This window comes from Eurosta solidaginis, chromosome 4, assembly GCF_040869045.1.
Source record: "Eurosta solidaginis isolate ZX-2024a chromosome 4, ASM4086904v1, whole genome shotgun sequence".
In the NCBI taxonomy this organism is placed as follows: domain Eukaryota; kingdom Metazoa; phylum Arthropoda; class Insecta; order Diptera; family Tephritidae; genus Eurosta; species Eurosta solidaginis.
This window is the reverse complement of record NC_090322.1, coordinates 229,474,307-229,492,478: the sequence shown is the minus strand read 5'-3', so window position 1 is coordinate 229,492,478 and position 18,172 is coordinate 229,474,307. Positions and strand designations below refer to the sequence as shown.

The 18,172-nt window shown below is 36.8% G+C and overlaps 1 protein-coding gene across 2 annotated transcripts in view; it reads left to right on the top strand.

The window, feature by feature from the left end:
• The window catches only part of LOC137249147 (gamma-aminobutyric acid receptor subunit alpha-6), a 112,412-nt gene extending 97,455 nt beyond the window's left edge, over window positions 1-14,957 (top strand). For both annotated transcript variants that reach the window (XM_067780403.1, XM_067780404.1), the window contains one exon: window positions 14,503-14,957. In XM_067780403.1, coding sequence (XP_067636504.1) covers window positions 14,503-14,648 — 146 coding nt within the window. In that variant the 3' untranslated portion in view covers window positions 14,649-14,957. The remainder of the gene's footprint in view (window positions 1-14,502) is intronic.
• The last annotated feature ends 3,215 nt before the right edge of the window (window positions 14,958-18,172 follow it).

Sequence of the window (18,172 nt, the reverse complement as noted above, 5' to 3'; positions counted from 1 at the left end):
AACACAAATACAATGAAACAAGTCGAACATGTTTTCAAATTGTCATCAACTTATTAAAAAAGAAAATTATCCAAAAATGGTGCCGATTTTTTCAAAAAATCTTTATCCCGATTGGATGGAAAAATAAGCAAAATCGGTGTTGCAAAACCCTTAATAGGATTCCAGGGGTTTAAATACTCCTTTGAAATGATTCTTACTTCATACTTAAATTCAAGATATATAAACGTATGAGAAGTGTTTGTAAAATCACTTAGCCTTATATTCAAACATCTGCTGTTTATTTGCGAAATTATAAAATAGCGGCTGAAATGTTAATTTTGAGTTGGACACTTAATCATTGCCAATACCCAAGCCTTTCGGTTTGACATTTCTTAAAGTTCGCAGCCTTATCCCAAACTAGTTCCTTGGAGTTGATCACATTGAATATAACCTAGCAATCAAGTTTATATATCACCTACATATTACGGCTTCTGTTACTAATGTTAAGTTGTAGGCACATATTATTACCAGGAAAATTCAAGGTGGTAAAAACAAAAGCTTTCCCAAGACAGATGAACAAATGACGGTGTGCTACTAACCTCACGTGGTGGACAGTAGTAGTCGGATAACTGAAGCTAAGCGGTCATCCATAATTATCTCGAAAAAAAGATTAGATTGAGCATATAACCATTAACGAAGACTTTTAAAATCAATGTTTCAAACACAAATGTTGGCCAACATTTAAAAAATGTTTTTCAGGGTCCTCGCAAATTCGAAACTGTGTAGATGCGCCGAGGATTATACGATTTCCAACCATGAGTTACGCAATGATAATCACTTAGCAGCTTAGGATTTCGAGGGCGGTATCCTTGGCCGAATAATTACTTCCTAACGTTCCAAAGTGTTTCTCTGGTGTAGCTCTGCAGCATAGCGCGACAAAAACATCCGTCAGAAAGTCTTCGGAGGTACACTCAGATCTTATGGGAAAGTGACATTGACGAAAGTATGAATTCGAAGTCGCAGTCCTATAAGTTTATTGCTGCCGTACAGTGTGACGACCAGGAGGTGCGAACTTCGGAATTAGTAACTCTTAAAAACAGCCAATAAAATTGGAGGCGCCCTTTAAAGCGATCAACAATAGCATTGATGCTAATCGTTAAAACTGTCCCAACGCCAATCATCTATATATTAATACGCTAACAAAATTTTCATATAATCAATTGACAGGCTGTTTCGCATACTTAGCATACGTAAAATCATATACAAGTTATATGAATCGATTCGTATTGATCAGCCGCAGTGCATAGGCCTATTTTTGTTAACAAATATTACTATATTTGTTTATAATTATTAGAAAAAGTTTGTTGTAAATTCGGAAAATATGTGCAACTATCTAAATTGCCATCTGTAGTACGCATTATGTTCACAAACCCCCCTGAGTACATAACTCCAAATTCTCAATTGTCGCGTTGCTCAAATGTTTCATCTCTACATATGTATATATTCGTACGCGACAAACTGTGATAGAACTACTGCCTCGCTCAATTTCAGTTCAAACAAAATATTGTTTCCCATTGTTGCCACTTACCTATATAGGTCTGTACCAAAATCCTTAAAACATTGTTCTAAAATAATTGTTAGCGTACAAAAAAATCTTATATAGAATTAATTTTTGGCCGGCCCATTTTTTTTTTTTGTGGCAAATTTCACTTACACGTAAATACATAGGTCTTAACCAGTGAAGTTACTTTTTACACGAGACATACAGACAAAACTGTGACCATTTTAAGTATTTCTATTATATTTGCCAGACTCAGCAGTACCAGTTTCTAGAGCAAGGGCTGGGTTCGAAGCCTCCTTGGAGAGAGTGAATGAAGGGCAGTCCCTTCGCAAGGAGCTCCGCCTGAAATTTCTTGAACTATCCTCGAGATTTTGAGGCGAAAACTCCGGATCTTCTCGAAATGGCTAAGTCGTCTATTTTCTTAAATACATATAAACAAAACCATTCACAAATATTTTTTTTTCAAGAGAAATCTGAAGTTATTTCAGGTAAATACGCCTGCACACTATCACGCCAACGCCGCCGCCGCCGCCGCCGGTATACATATATACACAGATATTTGATAATTATAAATCATGGTAGTGTGCGCATTGCTATTCTCATTAGATAAAATAGTAGCGGCTTAGTATTGCGATGGTTTGGATTTCTGCTAGTGATTTATTGTTGCGAACATGAAAATTGAAATATAAATTTTTATTAAGATAGGTAGGTGAAATGGCTGCGACCCTGGTCGCCCAAGTAGCTATTTAAAGCCGTTTTGATGTCATGTAACTCGCCTAAAACCTACGGAATGTTACGGTCAATGTATTACAACCAGCCAGAGTTGTTGATAAAATTCAGAATATTCGGGATAGCTATCACAGATAACCCTCTGGGGTCTTCTAGAAACGGGGTTCCAAGGAACCTTATCAGGGCTCTAACTAGAGCCGGGAATTTACACATAAAGTGTTCTACTGTCTCCCTCGCATTTGGATCTTTGCAGCTTCTACAGTATTCGTTATACGGAATGCCCATCTTTTCCGCATGCGTACCTACTGCCCAATGACCGGCGCAGACTGCTATCGGTTTGCGTGTGTTAGCCCTGGAATTGTTCACAAGACTTTTCGTCCTCTTTCCACTATAGTTTGGCCAAATGGATTTTGATATTGCACAGATGGTGATGTTATTCCACTTTGTTTGTGCTTTCTTCAAGTAGAAGCTTTGGATATTCCCCTTGGCTACTGCTAAGGGTATGCCTACTTCGACACTGGTTATTTCCTCGTTCATCTTCGATGAGCCCCTGCGTGCTAGCTCGTCGGCCTTCTCGTTACCCTCTATCCCCCTATGACCCGGGACCCAGATAGCGCGTAGTTCTTGATTGGTGGATAACTGAGATATGAATCGCTTACAAGCCCACACTAATTTTGAGTTAATGTGTGGCGAGGAAAGCGCTTTTAGCGCTGCTTGGCTATCCGACAGAATGCAAACTTTACCAGCTACATTCAAGCCCTCCAGTGATTTCCGGGCTTGCCAAATCGCGAGGATTTCTGCTTGAAACACGCTGTAGTGCGATGGGAGTCTGAATGATGCAGACAAATCTAGGGACTCAGAGAAGACTCCGGCCCCCACCACCGATTCCATCTTGGAGCCGCCAGTGTAGATTTGGATGTCATCGACCCGTATGCCCGGGTTTCTCTTCCACTCGTTCCTGCTTGGAATGGCGGTATTATAACCGTATTCAAACTTCAGTTTGCGATGGTAGTAATATGTCCCTGTACTATATGTACCATCCGGAAGTTTCTTTAGGATACTACTATGCCCTTGCTGAGCATCCTTCCAACACCCAGACTCCCTGAGTCTCAGTGCGGTTTGTGGCGATGTACAAAGTATATGCAAGTTGATCGGAAGCAGGTGCAAAATGGGGTCTAAAGCAGCTGTAGGGAAAGTGCGTTCGGCACCTTTGGCACCAACGCACTCAGTGCGCTGGACTTTTTGCAGGCTGGTAAGATTGTAGCTCGTACTTAGAGCTTCCCACCAGACTATCGAACTATCGACTAGGATTTACTTTATGGTGATCAACCCAAGCACAGGTGAAAGCAGCCCCCCCCCCCCTGTGGTGTGCCTCTGCATACCTGCTTGCCAACACTAGCTCCGCCTAGCTCTGTTGTTATTTCGCGGTTGCGAAGCAGTGTTGAAATCCAAAGCCGTAGTGGCTCTTCAACCCCTGCCCTACCGAGGGCAGCTCAATCGCTTCAGCTTTTTTTTTTTTATTTTATTAAACTGTTCAAACAAATCTCAAAACCATTTTCGAAAAAAGTCGAACATTCCAGAAAATTTATGAAAATTTCGAATTTTTAGTGAGAGTTTTTTGAATTTTCTGTAGTATACAATTTTGTTGCCCAAGAGACTATGTTGGACTACAACTCTTTGGGCTACAAAACTACATACCCAAAAATGTTCAGAAAACTCTAGATGGAAAGTTCAAAATTGCCATAAATATTTCGAAAGTTTTCATAGCTTCGATTACAAAATTCATGAATTTTTTTTCGTATAAAAATTAATACAAGGCGCGATAAGCTCCGATTGATTTAAGGCTGATCTTCTCTTCCAAATTCGATTGTGCTCCTTTTACTTTTTCCTGCAAATTGGCGGGACGGGATCTATAAATTTTATGCCGACTCCGAACGGCATCTGCAGCGCAGACGAGTTTTCACTAAAAAGATTTTCATGGCAGAAATATACTCCACGTTTTTCAAACGCGTTTTTCTAATTGAAAAATTCAAAATTTTTGATGTTGTTGATGTTGCTTTGGTATTGGGTATTGAACCCGGGATCTTCGGTGTGGTAGGCGAAGCACGGTACCACCACACCACGGCCGCCATTTAAAGATAATTATCGAAAATACGTAAAAAAAAACTTTATTGGCAAAGTTTAATGAAGATTGCCACTGCAATTTCGTGCAACTGCTGTATCAACCCGATATTATCAAAGAAACCTGCTGGTGGAGAAAATAATTCTAGCAGCAGGACTTAACCGTAATGGCATAGTCTATTATAACAGCGGAGAGCTATATGGGTATGCTGATGTTTTTGATATTATTTGCCTTAAGAAACGCGCCGTGAGTTCTGCCCACTCAAGATTAGATTAGATAAGAGGCAAAAACAAAAATGAGACGGTAAATGAGGATAAAACGGAGTAGTCGCTGTCATATAAGTAAAGTCTCGACAAATAAAAATCACCCTGTACCCTTTTTACAAATAACAGCTCAATTACAAAAGGTTTTTTGGGAATAACTGAAACAACTTGGCATCAGGACGGAGAAGTCAATAGCTGTTTTGATTTTATTTTGCAAATGGAGGAGTGTTATTAGCAGCTAAAACAAGCCTAAATAGCAATTTATTAGTTTTGCCCTTTGCTGATAAGTTAGTCGAACAAGTCTGCAAAGATGTATGAATTTCAAATGTCAAACACATTTACATCTTGATATTCTATATACCGCCTAACTCTAGTTTTAATGTTTATGAACAACATATTAATAACATAAAATTTGTCAGTGAATCTGTTGCACTAAATCCGCAGATAAAAGCTATGGATTATTTTAACTTACCTGACATTATTTGGTCATTTGACAATATTAAATCCGATATTGAATCTTCTGTCACTAGTTTTTTCTTATCTAACAATTTTCAACAATTAAATTCGTTTGCAAATTCCAATGATAAAATATTGGATTTAGTATTCGCAACAGAAGAACTCAAATTAGCATGTGAATTCAATTTGTCACCTATATCACGTAACACAATTCATCACAAAGCTTTAGCTATTAAATTCGAATTTCTAAGTTTTCAGCGACTTAATAAGAACTACGAACCTTTATTATCTTTTAGAAAAGCCAACTTCGATGCTTTGAATACCTCTCTTTATTGCACGAACTGGAATTTTTTTAGATTAAATAGAAGATCCAGACTTAATATATACAAATATTTGTGACATTCTTGCTGATGCCGTCACTAAGTTTGTGCCTTTGAGATCCCCTAAGCCCAAAAATAAACCGCCTTGATTCAACGCGGAATTAAGCTATCTAAAGAACATTAAAAACAAGGCTCCAAAAAAATACAGAAGCTCAAAGTCTCCCGTGGACCTTCATAATTTCAACAATTATAATAGCGAATTTGACAGATTTCATAAATATCTCTTTAATCAATATATAACCAAAATTGAAGACAGCCTGAAACTCAATCCATCTTCGTTCTGGAATTACGTGAACTATAGGTGTAAATCATGCGGCATACTTGATAGAATGGAATACAAAGTCTGTGTATCCAATACTACGCTAGAGACTTGCAATCTATTTGCCTCATTTTTTCAAGAAATTTATGAAAGCTACCAACCGGAAGACACTCCTTCTACAATTTCAAGACCAACTAATTTTAATTTTATTGACGCATTTATTATCACTGAGGGTAATGCTGCAGATGCAATCTTAGACCTTAAGCCAAGCTTCAACTGCACTAATGGTCTTCCCCCAATATTTTTCATTCGGTGCGTGGAGTTTCTGGTAAAACCAATCACCAAACACTTTAAGACATGTTTACGCCAAGGAAGATTCTTAGATTGTTGGAAATCATGTTCAATTGAACCCATCTTCAAATCTAGAAACAAAAGCCTCATCTCCAACTATCGAGCTATTGTAAAGCAGGGGGTCTTTCCAAAAATTTTCGATTACATACTTAACAAAAAACTACTCGAACATGTTCAGCATGCCCTAACTAGCTGCCAACATGGTTTTTTTGCCAGGTAAATTAATAGTCACTAATCTATCTCTTATTTCAAACAACATTATCACTGCAATGGAACAACATTCGCAACTCGATGTCATATATACCGACTTCTCAAAAGCTCAATAAATTTGATGTTTCTAGCACTTTATTGAACCTTTTCAGAAGTTTTCTTTTTGGTAGGAAATTATCTGTGATAATAAACTGCCACATCGGGTATTTCTCTAGGAACTCACATTCGCGCTCTGTTATTCCTAATCTTCATAAACGACTTACCGTCGCATATCATATCGTCGAAGTGCTTAATGTTCGCAGATGATGTCAAAATATTCCTCAATATTAACAGCCTTCTCGATTGCCAAAAACTTCAGCAAGACTTAAATATCTTCTTAAATTGGTGTACCATCAATAACCTAAGCCTAAACATTAGCAAGTGTTGCGTTGTCTCTTATTGCCGCCACGCATATGTCTATAATTTGAACTATTCTCTGGATGGCGTTGATTTGTTGCGTAAATCCGAAATTAAGGATTTGGGAATTATCTTTGACACGAAATTAACTTTTCCTAAACATATTGATCTAGTCTAATCTAAAGTGTACTCGATGGTGGGTTTCATAATCAGGAACACCAAAGATTTTAAGGACCCTATGAATCTGAAAAAACTCTATATTGCTTTGGTACGGAGTATTTTAGAATATGAGGCGATCATTTGGAACCCATACTACACAAAGTACTCTGATAAAATAGAGATGATCCAGAGGAAATTTACCAGATTTGCTATGAAAAGAGTGTTTATCGAAAATGACATTCCAAGTTACGCATCAAGGAGGAAACTCCTGGGCTTACAATCTCTTGCGGACAGAAGGTCATATCTGTCGCTGTTATTTGCCTACAGTATTTTATCTGGCAATATTGACTGCCCAGATATATTTATTCTTTTTCGAGTACAGGAATCTAATATTAATCTCAGAAATCCCAGAAAGTTTACTGAGGGTTTACATAAGTCGCTTTATTCTTGTAATGAGCCCATAGCCAAAATCATTCGCCATTGTAACACATTCGCTCCGCAAATAAATTTTAACGACAGCCTTTATTGTTTTAAGTTAAGCCTATTTGCACTGTTTAATTAAATATGTAGACATGATCGTAGTCTGTAAGAAATTTTATTTCGATGAGTGAAATAAATAAATAACAAGTAAGGAAGGCTAAGTTCGGGTGTAACCGAACATTACATACTCAGTTGAGAGCTATGGAAACAAAATAAGGAAAATCACCATGTAGGAAAATGAACCTAGGGTAACCCTGGAATGTGGTTGTATGACATGTGTATCAAATGGAAGGTATTAAAGAGTATTCTAAGAGAGAGTAGGCCATAGTTCTATGGATGGACGCCATTTAGGGATATCGCCATAAAGGTGGAACAGGGCTGACTCTAGAATGTGTTTGTACGATATGGGTATCAAATGAAAGGTGATAATGAGTATTTTAAAAGGGAATGGGCTTTAGTTCTATAGGTGAACGCCTTTTCGAGAAATCCCCATAAAGGTGGACCAGGGGTGAATCTAGAATATGTTTGTACGATATGGGTATCAAATGAAAGCTGTTAATGAGTATTTTGAAAAGGAGTGATCCTTAGTTCCCTAGGTGGACGCCGTTTCGAGATATCGCCATAAAGGTGCACCAGGGGTGTCTCTAGTTGTACGATATGGGAATCAAATGAAAGGTGTTACTGAGCGTTTTAAGAGGGAGTGGGCATTAGGTCTATAGGTGGACGCCTTTTCGAAATGTCGCCATTAGGGTGAGCCAGGGGTGACTCTAGAATGTGTTTGTACGATATGGGTATCAAACGATAGGTGTTACTGAGCATTTTAAGAGGGAGTGGGCATTAGGTCCATAGGTGGACGCCTTTTCGAGATATCGCCATTAGGGTGGGCCAGGGGTGACTCTGGAATGTGTTTGTACGATATGGGTATCAAATGAAAGGTGGTAATGAGTATTTTAAAAGGGAGTAATCCTTAGTTCTATAGGTGGACGCCTTTTCGAGATATCGCCATAAAGGTGGACCAAGGGTGACTCTAGAATGTTTGTACGATATGGGTATCAAACGAAAGGTGTTACTGAGCATTTTAAGAGGGAGAGGGCACTAGGTCTATAGGTGGGCGCCTTTTCGAGATATCGCCATTAGGGTGGGCCAGGGTGACTCTAGAATGTGTTTGTACGATATGGGTATCAAATGAAAGGTGGTAATGAGTATTTTAAAAGGGAGTAATCCTCAGTTCTATAGGTGGACGCCTTTTCGAGATATCGCCATTAGGGTGGGCCAGGGGTGACTCTAGAATGTTTGTACGATATGGGTATCAAAGGAAAGGTGTTACTGAGCATTTTAAGAGGGAGTGGACATTAGGTCTATAGGTGGACGCCTTTTCGAGATATCGCCATTAGGGTGGGCCAGGGGTGACTCTAGAATGTTTTTACGATATGGGTATCAAACGAAAGGTGTTACTGAGCATTTTAAGAGGGAGTGGGCATTAGGTCTATAGGTGCACGCCTTTTCGAGATATCGCCATTAGGGTGGGCCAGGGTTGACTCTAGAATGTGTTTGTACGATATGGATATCAAATTAAAGGTATTAATGAGGGTTTTAAAAGCGAGTGGCCCTTAGATGTATATGTGAAGGCGTTCTCGCGATATCGAACAAATGTGGATCAGGTGATCCAGAAAATCATCTGTCGGGTACTGCTAATTTATTTATATATTCAATAACACTAACAGTATTCCTGCCAAGATTCCAAGGCCTGTTCATTTCGCCTTGTAGAACTTTTTCATTTTCTTCTACTTAATATGGTAGGTGTCACACCCATTTTACAAAGTTTTTTCCAAAGTTATATTTTGCGTCAATAAGCCAATCCAGTTACCATGTTTCATCCCTTTTTTCGTATTTGGTATAGAATTATGGAATTTTTTTAATTTTTCGTAATTTTCGATATCGATAAAGTGGGCGTGGTTATGGTCGGATTTCGGCCATTTTTTATACCAAGATAAAGTGAGTTCAGATAAGTACGTGGGCTAAGTTTAGTAAAGATATATCGGTTTTTGCTCAAGTTATTGTGTAAACGGCCGAGCGGAAGGACAGACGGTGCACTGTGTATAAAAACTGGGCGTGGCTTCCACCGATTTCGACCATTTTCACACAGAACAGTTAACGTCATAGAATCTATGCTCCTACTAAATTTCAAAAGGATTGGTAAATTTTTGTTCGACTTATGGCATTAAAAAAATTCTAGACACACTAAATGAAAATGGGCGGAGCCACGCCCATTTTGAAATTTTCTTTTATTTTTGTATTTTGTTGCATCATATCATTACTGGAGTTGAATTTTGACTTAATTTACTTATATACAGTAAAGATATTAAATTTTTTGTTAAAATTTGAATTTAAAAAAAATTTTTTTTAAAAAGTGGGCGTGTTCTTCATCCAATTTTGCTAATTTTTATTTAGCACATATATAGTAATAGTAGTAACGTTCCTGCCAAATTTCATCATGATATCTTCAACGACTGCCAAATTACAGCTTGCAAAACTTTTAAATTACCTTCTTGTAAAAGTGGGCGGTGCCACGCCCATTGTCCAAAATCTTACTAATTTTCTATTCTGCGTCATAACGTCAATCCATCTACCAAGTTTCATCGCTTTAGCCGCATTTGGCAATGAATTATCGCATTTTTTCGGTTTTTCGAAATTTTCGATATCGAAAAAGTGGGCGTGGTTATAGTCCGATATCGTTCATTTTAAATAGCGATCTGAGATGAGTGCTCAGGAACCTACATACCAAATTTCATCAAGATACCTCAAAATTTACTCAAGTTATCGTGTTAACGGACGGACGGACGGACGGACGGACATGGCTCAATCAAATTTTTTTTGGATCCTGATTATTTTGATATATGGAAGTCTATATCTATCTCGATTCCTTTATATATGTACAACCAACCGTTATCCAATCAAACTTAGTATACTCTGTGAGCTCTGCTCAACTGAGTATAAAAACAGGATGTGTGGCACTCGGGGACTACCACGGTAAAGCTATTGCATATTGTCAACTTATGCAATTATAATATTTATGCAACATTTTGTTTTCTTTAATATTAATTCAAGTTTTGTCTTTGATATTAATTCAAGTCAAAATTTTTAAGCGTGGTGACCGATAAGAAAACAAATTTTTTACTTTTGTTGAATAAATGAGAAGTTAATATTGGTTAAAAATTTTTTATTATTATCTTACAAGATATGTACATACATAGGTTATTCAGTAATATTTATAATGGAAATTATAGGTTTATGGTAACTGAAATAGGAAACATACGTTTGAGACTTGATATCCTCTAAATATCTTGAAAATACCGCGTCAATGGTGGTCCCATATTTTGTTGTGGATCCTTTTGGATCATTATTTATTTTCAAATTGAATTTTTCAAAAAGAAAACTTGTCAACCGCTCTGATTTTTTATCAGGGAAATTGATGTTGAAATCGCCGGCCAAGATAAGTGGAAATTTATTAGCATTTGTACCAAGTATTTTTGCCCCTTCTCCAGTAAAGTGCGATGAATAAAATGCTCTACCTCGTCCAATTTTGGATTCGGAGAAACGTAAATTGCTACCATAACAATGTGTAGACCATTTCTAAGTTTGCATAAGCACACACAAATATCTCCAACAAATGAGCACCTAAAATTAACATCGCTAACGTGTGCAATATTTATTTCAATATTCGGAGTCATAATATTAGTAACGTTATTAGGGGGACTCATGTAACCTTATAAATGCCTTATAAAGTGTGTAAACGTATACATTTATCTAGTGCGTAAACGAGCTATCAAATTTTGTATGAAAAATCACAATTTGTATAAATTTACGCGCACATTTCATTGTGTAAACGCGGTAAACTCAAAGGAATGCAACCTTGCTGACATTACAGCAGGCATTTTCATCAGAAATCTCCAACATCAGCAAGTAAAGACGTTTTAGTTTTGATTTTTCACTTATTCTTGGCATTTTTTTATTTGTATAACAATCAAAAAATTTTTGTTTGGCAATAATACAGCTGACAAACAATCAAGTTTATCAAAAATATTACTAGGTGCGTTCATATAACAGTGTGTGTAAATGGATATAATTTTACACCTTATAAGTTTATATGCTTTCATCAGTCCTCCTATTGTTATTTTGGTAAATAGCTGCACCACCCTTTGGAACAGTATCTCGTTTGAATTGAACAATACATTTGAAATTAGTTATTTCAATCAGATTATCACGCGTCATGCAAGTTTCGGTAAGAAGTAAGACATTTATTTGTCTCGTAACTGAATCTTGTAAATCGTATTTGTGCCTATTTAGACTTTGGCAATTAAGAGTAATTATTGAAATGCCATTTCTATTACTAATGAAATCTAAGACACTTTGAGCTATCGTCTGAACACTATTTAAAGACAGCCTTTTGAATTCTTGCAACAAAGATGCAGTCGATGCAGCTTGATTTCGATTATGATAAAACTTAAATGCGGCATTATCGTTTTTTGTTGTGATATACAAATTTTCAATATTTGTCAGCCGAGAGAGCGCAACATAAACGAGTTCCTGAGAATGTGCTTTACTATACTCATATACTATTTCGTCAAAAGTTCCACCTTGCGACTTATGTATAGTTAGAGCAAGAGCTGAAGCTAATGGAAAATGTTTGCGTTTGGCTATACATTTTCTATCCGATGTTAATAAAATATTTGCTGTTCGTAATTCAATGGGTGCCATCTACAGCGCAGTAGTGAAGATAAATGTACACCAAAGACCACAACCAATATTCGCATAAATAGATCCAATTTTATGTAATCAGCCTGTTGCTAACACCGAAACTTTTTCGAACCTTTTCGAACCTTTTTTGACAAATATCCGTTACGGTTGTTATTGATTTACGCCTCGATTCTGAGCGTTACCGGTAAAATAGTTCCCAGAACATTATGTAACCGAATATCGTTATCAGTTCTTTTATTCGCGATTCTGGCCCAAGTGGTAACGCTGTCATCACCAAGAAACTCACCAGTGTCTGTGGAGAAATTTGAATGGTAGTTTTCTTCGCTTTCTCGGTTGTCACTTTGGTCCAGTTGGACCAAAAATGGTCCCTTCCAACCCCATTTGGTCCGCTGGTCCCTCTTCTTCAATTTTGGTCCTTTTTAGGCAGTAGCCACGATTGGTGCTTTTCTTTCTTTTTCACTCAGGTAAAAATTCACAATATTGCCCAAAAATTCGCCACACTTTCGTTAACCCCATATAATTTTGAATATACTTCAATGGAACTCTCGCCATAAAAAAATTGCTCAGTCAGTAAAATGTACCAGAACAATAACATTTCACCTAGGATATAATTAAGCCAGGCATTAAAAAGAAAAGTGTTGGCAAACACATTGTCGTTAATTGTTGATGAAATAACCGACTAATCAAAAAAAAAAAACTCTTGTTTTATAATAATATTAATAACGGCCAGATATTTCGATCGGTTATACAACACTATGTAAAATATATGAAAATAAAAATTTCTTCTCGCCTAGCATAGCTTATAGCGAGCACTCTGTCGTGAGCCTAACACTTTCAAAATTTATACGAAGAAATTCGATGCATTACTTCTCGTTTGGAACTTTGATATTTAAATTTTTCTCACCCAGCTCAATGAGTTCAAGGAATTCCAAGACTATTGTGGTGTTAACCCACGCATGGTAATTGAAAACTAAGTATCTTCGCACAAGAAATATTTTAACTCGAAGACAGAAGGAAGCAAATGCAAAAGAGATTTGATTTCGGAAGAAATGTTTTATATAAAATTATTCCCGTAGTTGCTAACAGAATCCCGGAGTCCTGGGATCAAAACTCACACTTACTGAATCTAGGCTCTGATATTAAATTTAAACGCTAAGAGAAAAGGTAAGCATCTATAAAAACAGCACTAACCAAATTGCCTAGTTTTATTCATCATGATTTACTGAGTTTTCTACATACATAGTTCGGCAACACCAGAACGCAAATTTTGAACCGTTTCTTACTAAAACCTAACTGCACCATACATTTTATTTCGTTGCAATCAACAACATAATGCTGGAACCAAGAGCTTTGTGACCAAAACTAGGTTCACAACGTTTAGTTGGTGGAAGACATAGACTTATCCTATGTCAAAATATAGTATAATTTTTGGTTGTATGCCCATATATTTGTTCGTTCAGCTTGAATTAGAGGAAAGTCTTCACTATGTTTAGTCAAATTTTATATAGAAACATCCTAAAATTTTGTATTTAATACTAATAAAATAAAACAAAAATTTTGTTCTTTTTTCGATGAATTTTGGACCCAATTGAACACATGGTGTGGCAACCGTGTTCGCTTTACCGAAAATGTCTCACTTGTAGATACGAGGTTAACGAATAAACGGGACGATGTGTATATGCATATTATGCATGTTAGGCTTCTACATAGGTATATTGTAATTTATTCTGTGAAAGTACATAATGTAAACAAATATGTATAGCAGGAGGCAATACTTTCTTACTATTATCTTTACTTATTACGCTTACAATTCTTTCTTTTTCAGTTTTACCCTACTTTTGTGGGTAAAAAATTATCCGGCTACTTTCGCAGGTAGAATACCAAAAGGGTGTAAAAGTTGCCACATGATTTCGTTACCGTGGTGAAGAATGTTGTTACCACACTAGAATCGGGGCGTTAGTCGCCAAGCCCGCGATAAAATCTATGCAATAGCTTAAAAACTATGGAATAAACCCGCACTACTAAAAAAATCGAACTGTTGACAAACAGCACAACCAAAGGCAAGTCTTGTTGTGTGTCAATTTTGTCCCCAAATGCCCTTTTGCTGCAAATATTTATAAATTTGTAGAGAGCATAATGATGAGATTTTTGTTGAGTAATTTTTAGAAGCATAATAACAAACCAAGAGTGCAAGTTTTTATTGCTTAAGCGGGGAGTGTCCTTACTTCTTAATGTTTCGTAGATTTTAAGTTTTATTCCTTCTAACTCAAGAATTTTTACAGAATCAGTGGCATTTTAGAAGTCGTATCTTTGATTGTGTGGGTTTAACCCAAACTTTAACTCAATAATTGCACTCATACGTATATAAATTTAATTCATTTAATAAACATTTTTTACAGGCACACGTTATGTGAATAGCGTTTCACTCATTGATCGAGTCTCACGTGTTGCCTTTCCGATGTCATTTGTCATCTTTAATTTACTGTATTGGTTGGCATATGGAATGTACAAGAAGGAGTTTACCTGGTCAACGGTGAAGGGTTGAAAAAGAAGAACTGCATTGAAAGTTTAAGTTGCTCTAAATTAGAGTTGATTATACAACAACACAACGAAGAAGAAAACGAAAGAGTTTCAAAAAACATAGACGCAAATTTAACCAAGAACGCTTAGTTAACATTATTAAAGCAATACAACAATAACAACAAATATATAAAAAAGCATACAAATCGAGCTTGTTTTATATTTTGTTAGCAAATGTAGTGAATTATTGTTAAAAGCCATATATACATATCTACACACATATGTATTTAGCACTAAAAAGCAACCAATTCATATACATAAAAATTTAGATATAAAATAAAATAAAAGCGAATATTAAATCATTTATTCGTGTTCAAGAATGATTTTATTATTTTTGTAAATGGAGAATGGCAAAATTTTTCTTATATTTAGAAACTGAGAAATTTTTTTAAAATTATTTAAATAACCATCATGATCAGTCATCAGCCTTCTTTGCATTTTTGTTCTTCTCATGGTGGCATGTTTGTCTGAACAAATTTATTGTGCCTACCAAGGAGGACAATCACGAGTTTCAAGAGCTATGATAAGCGCAATACAAACCGTTATAACTTCAGAGCTTCTGAAACTGAATTGCAAGCCTCGCCTATGTGAAAGGAACCCTTTTACAAATACGAATCTACCATACACATATAAAGCAGGCGAGGCTCTAGCGACTACAAGTTCCTAATGGAGCTAGGGTTGTGGAGTGGTATGGCTTTGAAGGTTTAAAGTGGTCATATTAACCGTTCCCGAGAAAGTCGGGTTAATACCCAATGGAGCTTACTACCGGAACTAACCGAATCTATATCTGGCAAAGTACCGTCAAAATCGATAACATTCCTCAAATCCTTTGGGGAGTGTCTTTATCCTTAATACAACAACAAAATTATTCCGGTATAACGGTCTTTTTAAGTTCAAAAACCTCGGTATTATTGGACTTTAATTCCGGGGATGTTTAATATCCATTTAAATAATTTAAAAATGATTCCACAAATAACCCCCTTACAAGAGCAACACACATTTTGTTAAGCATGCAACCGCTATTTTTCCTAAAATTCAGAGCCGTAAAATCCTCAAATCTCTTGCCGACAGCACTTGGAAAGCAATTGGCCGACCGATTGCATGCTACGCATCCCCGATATGGTCGCCAAGCCTAAAGGTTGCACACTCGAATAAAATACAGGCCTGCAAAAACACTTCCCTCAGAACCGCTATGGGCTGTCTTCTTATGTCCCCAGAATACCGCCTAATACGTCACCTGAGAACACAGCCGTATGAAACAAAAAGCACAAGCAGGTCCTAAGTGATATTCACAAACAGGCGTCGGACCTCTATGCCAGGAATTGCCCGGCGATTCCAGTTCTTAAAGAAAAATATCCAGAACTCGCAGAAGCGGAACGCACTTTCCCTGGGGAAACGCGCGTCACTCTAGCTAAGCTTCGATTTGGGTGCAGCAGCAGATTAAACTCTTACCTATCCAGAATCAACCCCAACATACAAAATGTATGTCCTGCCTGCAAGGTGTCCCCACATGGCACCAACCATCTCTTCAATTGTAATGTCGAACCAACGCCTCTAACACCCCTCTCACTATGGTCCACCCAGTTAAAACCGCAAGTTTCCTTGGACTCCCGTTAGAGGATATTTGTTTATTTATTTATTTTTTGATTTATTTATATTGTAACGAATTTACTGCCATTCCGCTTATTTGCAACCTTGTGCTGACGTTCGAATCACTAAACTGTTGAATAAATAACTCCAATAGTCGATAATGCAAAATGGTCTTTATTAGACTACTTTCAAAATAACACTTCTATTGTTCGCCAGATAGCGTCTTAAATCAAACTGATTGTCGTGCCTCTACTGTTGCTGCTTTTATACTCTGCGGTTTCCTCGTTGACATATTTCTAGGCGCTTCTATTTCCAGAACTTACTAGTTAGTTATCAGCTATAAAATTACTCAGCTGTAACTACAGATACATGATTTTATAGCTTCTCTCATACCCCATGCGCGTAAATATGTGAGTGATACTTGCACAATTATTGCATACTTTCGGGAGTATCTCAGATATATGCATGTGGTTGTGCGTTGCTTCTCCGCTGCGTGTACGTACATATGTGTAGACATAATGATTGATTTATTGATGTGCATACAAGTCACTGCTTTGCATCGGCTTAGAGATGATAGTATCCCTTAGTGTTGCTAATATTCGCCACAATATATTGATGAGAATTTGTTATCGATCGCGCCTATTAGATGGGGCGAAGCATTGCTAAAACAACAGCAAAAACAACAACAAGAGCATTGCACTTGGGAACAAAAATAAAATTTTAAAAATGCAAGGGAAGATTTTTGGTAATGGTCACTAAATCTGACGTTAGATTTTCCAAATTTGTTCACGTTTGGAGTCAAAATATAGCTTTTAACATATTCGAACCTAAAAATAAAAAAAAAAGTGTTTAAGTACATTTGTGGGTATGTCAGTTCTAAAATTTTTTGTTTGGTTTAAGATCGTTGTTCTATCAAAAATGTCACATCTGCACTCCTGAATTTACTGAGTTTGGAAAATTCATCAGAGCCAATAAACTCAATACATTACTTTTCCCAAAAATATAGAGATCGAGTGCAATAAAAACGCTTGCGATATAATCTTTACCTTCACTTTTATTTTTTGTTCCTGATAAAAACCTTTAAAGTTTGCATATCACAGTTCAGCAAGGTTACGCTTTTGTTTAAAGAGACATTCGTTTCTTCTGGTCCATTTATATAAAGGAAGTACTTAAAAAATGTTTATATTCTTTTTAATTTCTCCTTTTGTTGCATTGTCGAGGTGACCTGAATAATGTAGTTATTTAGAAATGGATCGCAAGATTACAGACTTTTTAATACCTCTAAATATTGCGATCCCTGTCCCATCTCGAAAACTCTTTTATCCTAAACATTACAACCTAACAAAACTTGAAGTTTCGTTCAAAGTTTCCTGTCTCTGGGTAATGGGAAAGTTCTTTAAAGCTCGAATGGAAAATTTACAAGCTCGGGCCAATTTTTCTAATATTCACGATCGCTGTACCACCTGGCGAAAATTCGTTTCCTTGATGTTGAATTGTCATGGGGTTCTGCAGTATGTTCTTGGTTTCAAGAATCTAGCTCTGCGGGAAGTTATTCAAATAGCGGTCGCAATATTCCACATGTTGTAAATATAGTTTCTAAATATCTCGCTCCCTGCCTCATCTATAAAACTAGTTTATCCCAAATATCACAACGTGATAAAACCCAAAGCCAAGTTCAAAGTTTCAGGTTACTGGGTGAATCCTTAAAACTCGAAATCGAAATTTCCAAGTGCGGATATTTTTTAGAGATTTTACGATCCCCGGACCACTGAGCACAGTTTCTGTTCCTCATTTCCGCTGCGTGTTCCATGTTTCAAGACTCCAGCTCACGGGGACAAATTCAAAAACAGATTGCGAGATTTTCCAATTTTGTATGGAAATTTGCTGAAAAACATTAAA